This window comes from Athene cunicularia, unplaced genomic scaffold, assembly GCF_003259725.1.
Source record: "Athene cunicularia isolate RWA unplaced genomic scaffold, athCun1 SCF_12, whole genome shotgun sequence".
NCBI classification, from domain to species: Eukaryota; Metazoa; Chordata; class Aves; order Strigiformes; family Strigidae; genus Athene; species Athene cunicularia.
In genome coordinates, this window is record NW_020799178.1 from 11,826 (window position 1) to 19,802 (window position 7,977).

The 7,977-nt window shown below is 52.9% G+C and overlaps 1 protein-coding gene across 1 annotated transcript in view; it reads right to left on the bottom strand.

Annotated features, from left to right (window-relative positions):
- Positions 1-3,456, bottom strand: part of LOC113490528 — a 6,861-nt gene extending 3,405 nt beyond the window's left edge. Inside the window, 6 exon segments of the mRNA XM_026867056.1 lie at positions 969-1,270; positions 1,530-1,681; positions 1,965-2,230; positions 2,557-2,695; positions 2,698-2,765; positions 3,437-3,456. Coding sequence (XP_026722857.1) covers positions 969-1,270; positions 1,530-1,681; positions 1,965-2,230; positions 2,557-2,695; positions 2,698-2,765; positions 3,437-3,456 — 947 coding nt within the window.
- Positions 3,457-7,977: the final 4,521 nt, after the last annotated feature.

Below are 7,977 nucleotides of genomic sequence, written 5' to 3' on the forward strand. Positions count from 1 at the left end.
TTAGCTTCAGGAGCCCAGTGCTTCCAGCACGGCATCTTCCTCCCCGTTCCCCCAGCCCTGTGCAGAGCTCTGTTTCAGGTCTGGCCCTGCTGTTTCATGAGCTGCGCCCTCTAGGCGTGGTTATCGCGTGTTAGGAGAGACTTTGGGTGTTGCGTTGTGTTACACAGCAGTGGTGGTGTCAGTCAGATGAGGACAAGTCCGAAGTGCAGGTGTGCGGTGACAAGTGCCCGTTATCCGGCCCTGACTCCAGGAGAACTGAACCCCTTCAGCCTTCTCAGTCTGGGTGGCGATGAGGGATGGAAAGCAGCTGCAGACTGTCAAGGGGTCAGCGACAGGAGGATCCTTTGCTCTGCTCCCTCAGCTAAACTGCTCTGCTGGCAAGCATGCATGCGGGGCTTGTGGGCGGCTGCAACCTGCATGTGCACACGCTTCTTCTGCGTGTGTGCGTGTGCGTGTGTGTGTGTGTGTGAGTGTGTGCGCACTCAGGGTGTGTGGGTGTGTGCACTTTCCCCAGAGCTCTTTGCGTGTCACACTGATTTTTCCTATCCCCTCTGTGGCCCCGATGTGCCCGTCTTCTCTGTGCCGGGTGGCTCTGAGCACCTCCCTCTGTGAACAGCCTGGGTTCAGCCCTTTGGAGGGACTCTTTCCCCTTGGGCCCGACATGGCTGCCTGCAGCCTCATCCTGCAGGTGCCAGGCATGGACGTCCTGGCCTTGCAGAGGAGACTGAATTGGACTGCAGCGTGGTTAGCTGGGAAACTTGGCAACTTTATTTCAAGAACTAAGTCAGCCTGAGCGTTTGTGTGCGCTCAGAGGAGCGTGGGCAGGACCGAGCAGGCCTTTGACACGGAGGCTGCCTTTGGGTCCGCAGGCAGTGAGCGTCCCAACAGGAGATGGCTCTGGTCCACTTCCGCCTGCGCTGGATCCTCTTCCTCCTGCTGCTCAAGCCCTTTTTGCTTTTAGGATCTGCAGCAGCTTCTGGAGGGGAAAGGGGCAGGAGCTAAACCAGCCCGACTGTGCTGGTGTTGGGCTGGGCCTCTGAAAAGGAGCTGAAGCGGTGAGAGAAGGACTCCATGCCCATGATGTTGGAGCAGCCCTTGGTGTCGAATACAATCCCATCTGTTGCAGGATCCATTGGTAGTAGTGCTGAGTGGAGGTGTAGATTCCGCGCCGTTTCCCTCTGGCGCAGCCTCTCCCCCAGCTGGTCACCCCAGTGAGCCAGAAGTAGTCAGCACTCTTGTCTTTGCAGACGAGAGGACCACCTCTGTCCCCCTGCAAGAGGGATTATCCAGGGCTGGGAGCTGGACCTCGGTGCTGCCAGGAGCACTGGGTGGGCTTTCTGGGCAGAGTCTCGGGCCTCGGGACAAGTGGGGCCCTGGGCCAGGACCTGCAGCTGGGGAAGGGCAGCCCCAGCAGCGGTGGGGACCCAGCGGTGGTGGGAGGGCGACTGGCCAGGCAAAGCCTGTGCTGGGGTGTGTCTGGGCGGCTGTAGGGCTCTACCGGTGCCACTGGGCGCTGCCTTGTCGCAGGCTCCTATCTGGCAGATGTTGATGCCGCCCTCCGGGTAGCCAGCGCAGAGGTTTTGGGGGTGGACGGCTCCGCAGTACCACCGGCTGCTGTTGCAGAGGTTGAGCTCGATGAGGCGGACCTGGGCCTCCTGCGGGACGTCTGTTGGTCCTGCGGCTGCGAGCACGGAAAGGAATTCATGCCCGGCAGCAGGTTGCCAGGTCTCCCGTCCTGTCTGGGTGAACCCCACCCTTCCCTGGGGTTTGGCTTTGTAGCCTGACAGGCGCTGTCCCGGCGTTGCCCTGCACTCTTGCCATGGGCGCTGGGCCAAGCCCATCTCTCTACGGGCACACATCCCCGCAGGCGGGCTCTGGCTCTCGCCTCTGCTGTCAGGAAGCCCAGCCCGCCTCCCCGTGTGCTGAGCTCGCACTCGGGATGTGAAGACTCTTTGGGAAATCACCTCTCGCCGTCGTGGCCCCCCAGCTGCTGACGTAGCACGTCGTCAGCTCCGACAGTCGCAGACATCTGTCGTGCACGCAGGCGAGCTGGACGTAGCAGCCGCACTGCACAGGGTGGTCCAACTGCAGCAGCGCAACGTCGTTCCTCTTGGTGACGTTGCTGTAGCGTGGGTGAACCAGCAGCCGCTTAGTGCCGCGAACATGGGTCTCTGGGCCCGGCTGAGTGAAGTGGGTGGCCCCAACCACCACGTTCCACATGGCAACGTGCCTGGAAGGCAGATGGGGAGGGGGCTCAGAGGGAGCCCAGCCACGTGCTGCTGCAGCCCACCAGGTCACTGCCCTCTGCTTCACACGGGGCAGAGGAAAGCAGCGCTACGGAGGCTCAGACTGCCCCTGTGTGCCTTGGGCTCGAGGCGTGTCGAGCTGGAGGCTATAGGAAGCCATGGCAGGAGCCCAGCTCTCTCCTGAGCAACCTCTCAGCCGGGCTCTGCAGTGCCCGGGCACTGGGTGTACGGCAGGGAAAGGGGACGGGAGTAGCACGTGGTGCTGCAGAAGGGGGACCCGCGAGTGCTGGGGGATATCCCCGTTCTTGGCCCTCCTTCCCTGGCCTCGAGGAAGCAGTGTGCTGCTGTCAGAACCCGCTCTGCCCTGATGAGCGACCTTCTGCACACATGCCCCGTGCCTGCTTGCCAGGGGTCCTGGATGCTGACGATCCAGGGATGGGCCCCTGGGGGGCACCTGTGCCCCCCATGACGCGCGACGTGCTGTAGTGAGCAGCCATGGGTCGGAGCCCGCAGGTCCCCCTGTAACCAGAAACCCATCACCCTCCTGCTCGACAGCTCGCGGCTCTCCCTACTGAAGGTCAGCCCTCTGCCCTCCCCGCAAGGTTCTGCATGGATCGCGAGGCCAGGGAACCCCAGGGGGTGGGCAGGAGGCGAGTTGTGCCAGCAGCCTGGGTGCTGCCAGGAACCGAGGCTCCCGCGTGGGGCTGGGGAAGCCGTGCTGTGGCCACAGGGGGAGGCAGAAGCTGGGGTCGGACACCCCCGGCAGACCCGCTGAATGCCCTGCCCAGGGGACGGGGGTGTGCAGGCCCCTGCAGCCTCCTCCTCCTCTCCAGCGTTAGCTAATTTGGACTTGACCTCCACACACCATCATCCTTTCTGCAAAGCTATCTCCGGCATCAGGACACACTTTTAGGACTTTCAAATGATTGTACCTTAACAAAGATTCAGTGGCTGCAGGTCCTCCAAGTTAGCAAGGGCCATGTGGGCTTCAATTTACTGAGGAACCGTTCATTTTCTCCCCAGGATTATTTCCATAGGGTCAAAAGTTAGAGGTGCTTCTCCCAGCTGAGTCATATCCAACCAGAGGAACCCCACTGCTCAGAGGAAGACTGTGATGAAGGGTCACTCCTTGTGTTGGTAAAGGCCAAGCTGGAAATTAAACCACTACTTAATAGAAATAACATTCGTACCTATTCAGGGGCAATGCCATTGCTTTAATATCCAGAACTGAGCCTGTGCTGAATTAGAGGCATGCACTTGCTGCTGTCCTTCCACATGGAGACAAGTGCCATGGATTTGATATTGCTCGCAGTAAGAGGAAGGACCCAGTAATTGCTGGAGATCTGAGCTGGGAGCTGCAGCTCCACTGGAGTAGTGACGGCACTGATCCCACTCAGGGCTTCTCGCCACTCTAAGATTAAGATGTCTAAGGGAACATTATTTTGGCCCAGCTTTTATCTTAGCTACTCTATCAAGAAAAGCCGCCAAGAAGAGAACTGAAGGCAAATTATTCTCTTCTGTAACGCAGACATGGCTGTCAGGAAAAGGACCCAAACACAACCAGGACAGCATAGGATCGTTTTTATTGTCAGATAACCTTAACTGGATTCCTGCTCAGTCAGGAGAATGGAGTTCAGGAGCTTATTTACCCCCCATCACACTCTTTAACTCCATCCTTGCCTTCATCCCTAGCAAGGAGAACTAAAGAATGAGATTAATCCCTTTGCAGAGGATCAAAAGAGTCCAGGCATCATCATCCATCTTGCCACAGAAAAGACACTTCCTCAGCAGACAGACAATAGAAACCAGTTGCTAAACTGTTTGTATCCTTTCCTCACCCTCATAAAAGATGTAAGATCTGCAACTTAGTCAAAAAGTAAAGTCACAGACAGGCAAAGGAGAAGCGTCACTGTTGAGCTTAGCTCTCTATTGGTTCCTGCAACATCTCATCTCACCGAGAGCACTGAGCGAGTGTCCTGATTAAATAATAATAAAACTTGCTGCCTTTAATCACTGGGTTTTATCATTAATAACAAGGTTCAAAGCTCCAGGCTGTCATTTGTAAAGGGAGCACAGAAAACGTGAAGTAGCGTTATGCTTCATCTGAGGAATACGATCCCTTTCCCAGAAGGGCCAAACAGGCTCAAAGTGCTCAAGGACAGTCAAGGACAACTCAAGCTGTGGAGAAAAGACAAGCTCATTTTCTTTCCATGGAGAATAAGCCTGGGCAGACCAGGCATACAGGTAGAGCTTCCCGAGGCACACAGAGCTGAATCCTCTGAAGGCATCAGGTGCCTGCGTGGGAATTTAGGCTGCCCTGACTCCCACAGGTGCCTTGGGAACATGAGGCACCTAAAGATCTGGGACTGTGGCCAAAGCAGAGCAGCTGCCTTGGCCAAAAGCCACAGGGGATCGGGGGTAAGAAAGGTGACCCAAATTCAGGCTCTAGCTTGACACCTGCAACCTTGACCTTCCTCTTCATAAGCACATTTACCCCTGCTGTGGACACAGGACAGTAAAATGAAAGAGAAGACCAAGACCCGGAACAGTCACCTTCACCAGGCAGGAATAATTGCATCTACTGCAGCACCACCAGCCTGATGGGGAAACCTGTTGGTTTGGAAGAAAAGCTTAGAGGAGAATAGTGTTTTCTGTAAAGGTGTCCATGATGCTAAACTGACATTTTAAGGACAGGAACTGTGGCTTTTTTCCACCCATAAGTAACAGTGTTTTCCGAGCTTTTACACAAACCATTTAGGGGTTGTTAACTAAAAATCTGCCTCTTTACTTTCACTGTTTAACACTTTCAATTTCTCCTTTCTTTTCTGGCTTATGCATTTCGATTGAAACTCCCCTCTTTTCATCTCAGTCTGCAGCCCATTTGCAGCGCAGAATAAAACTTTACACCCTTGAGAGAAAACGTAAAAAAAAAAAAAAAAAAAAAAAAATAGAGAGGACAGAAATAATGTTGAAGAAATAACCTTCACTAAGGTTGGAATGCGACCTGGCAGGAAGAGGAGGGCAGCGTGACTCCTGCAGCGGTGTTTTTAAGATGACATGAAAAATAAGAGACTTCAGAGAAAAAGGTGTGCTGTAAGGAGGCAATTTAGCCATGACCACAGCCTCAGAGGGAGCAGAAGCAGTGCCTGAGGAACGGAAACCAAAGCGTGGACAGTCATGGCACTGTGCAAGCAGAGATGGAAGGCTCTACCGTTCCATCATTAGAACAAGGAAAGCAATTAAAACCACCTCAGAGCAAAGTCTGTTTGCCCTGACTGACGGGAAGAAGCAGGTTCTTTCCCATATTCAGGGGTTGAGAATAGAAACAGCTCGGAGACAAGCACTAGCGACTGCAGCTCTATTCTTTGAGACTCTTCCTCTCCATGGCACAGGAAAGGCTCTTTCTGGGGAGCCGGTCTGAGACCCCGAACCCAGCACCTGCACCTCAGGACCATACTGAACATAACAGTGCAAACCCAAAACAACTTCCCATTCACGTTCTCAAGTTGTAGCTTGAAAAAAGCAGCTCCTGCCATACCATCTCCTCCACTGCCCACGGCTCTCTCCTGAAGAAGAGTGAGAGCACGCACTAGAGACACTTGCACAGCAGCGTGGAGTTCACGACAGAAGTTTGGGAAAACTGCGGCAGAAGAGTTGTAACAGGGATCTAAAGTGCATTTGGTACAGTCTGCTGAAGCAAGTTCAAATGCTCGCTCTTCTGTACACAGAAACCACAGGCTGAAGTCCATCAGCTCCCCTCTCTGCTCTGAACCCCTCTGACCCTGCGCAAGTCCAGAACCAGACGCAAGGTTTCAGCATCAGCCTACTGCAGCTTCTCCAGGGTGGCTTAAACCAGGCTGGATTTAGGTATCAAATGAGCATAAAGGAACAACTCCAGCCCCCAGCTGTGATGTGTTATTTCTAGTTACCTTCACTCCAGTGAAGCAACCACCAGCAGGGCAGCAGGGAACAGACACAGTCACACCTCAGCCAGCAACAGCTTTCTGTCAGGTCTTCAGAAACTTCACAAGATGAAGAAACTAATGACCATACGCTCAGAAAGCATTGTCATGAGGAGCACAACAGGCACATGGAATCATTGAAATCTGGGGAATAACTTTCTGTCATTCTTTCTGTCTGTTTTCTAGCTTTTGACCCTTTGATATTATCCAACAAGGGTTAAGTTCTTGAAGAGCCTTCAGTTTCTTCAAGGGGCATGTTTTTTCCTCCCCTTCTAAAAGCATTCATTACTCTGCTGTCCAACCACACGGCTGTTCTCTGACAGGATTTTAGCTATGGTTTTGACAGGTGGTAAAACATTTACTCTGAACTGCTCACACAAGGTCTTTGAACAGTCTCCAAGCCTCCTGCAAGCCTTGTACCCTCTGCCCCTCCTGCTCATTCCCTGTTAACAAGCTTTCTCCACTTCAAAACGAAAACCCCACCAACAGTGGAGTCTTAAGGGATTTGGGGGCTGTTTCATGACTGTAAAGCATTGAGTTTGAGTACATTTGGTCTCTGCAACTGAATGGCTGTTTCCTCGTTACCTCTTGAGCCAGGTCCTGTACACAGCTTACAACCAGCAGAGTTACATGTCCCTTGTGGGTTCTCTGCTTGACGGCTCCAAGGAGCTGTCAGTCCGGGGGCCCAAATACATTTAAACAAACTGTCATGACATTTAATCAGTCTACGTGGGATAAACTGCAGTCTCCTGTTATCACTAAGAGCAATTTCAACGGAAAAGTTTAATGAGACTGTAGTCATGACCTCTCCCCCTTGCCCGCTCTGTCAGGTCTCCCAGCCAAGGAACTTCTCTGCTTTTAAATCAAGTGGAATCTTTGGACTCATACTTTCCACTTCCTTCTCTTACTGTGTTACTGTAGAAGGGGATACTGTGTTATCTGGGGATAAAAATGCAATTATTTCTCTCCCTCCTCTTTATCTCCCTAAGAAATGAATGCTTCTGAATCACAGCAGGCCCACCATACTACTCTTAAAGCAAGAGAAGACATGTTTGGTAAGACGCCCCTACAAACCTTCTGCTTCCATCTTCCTTGTTATTTTCCTGATCTAGTTAGTGGTGCAGAGAATTAAACCTCAGCCTTCAAGACCAACAGCTCCCAGGAGACCACTCCAGATAGAATACTATTTAAATATGAAACAGCTCCTGTCCTCAGCTAGAGCTCCTCAGCTAGAGCTGAGGAGGCATACACCAGAGAAAAGTTGTAATTACTAGGAGGGATTAAGAATTAATAAAAAACCGTAAAGGTTTTGATACCCGAGAGGCTCCCAGCTCAGGGGAGATGCTGGTCACAGGCCACTGCAATCCAGGAGAGCTCAAAGGGTCTCTCTTGGGATTGCAATTTATAGGGTCCAAGATAATTGACTTCTGTCAGATCCCTTTTGCTCACGCCCAGCTCAAACAACAAAGTATTCTGGTGCCTTCCAGCAGTCGCACAAGAACTTGACCAACGTGCAACTCTGTTCTTGTTCTCATCTGACCCCATCCCAGGCACACCTGTGCCAGGCCCTTGGGAGATGATGTGCTGCTATAACTGTTTGGAGCAATTGGAAGAAGGCCAGTGGCATCCTGGCTTGTATCAGCACTAGTGTGGCCAGCAGGGACAGGGAAGGGATCTGAGCCCTGGGCTCGGCACTGGTGAAGCCGCCCCTTGATGAGTGGGCTCAGTTTTGGGACCCTCACCCCAAAAAGGCCATTGAATGACTCGAG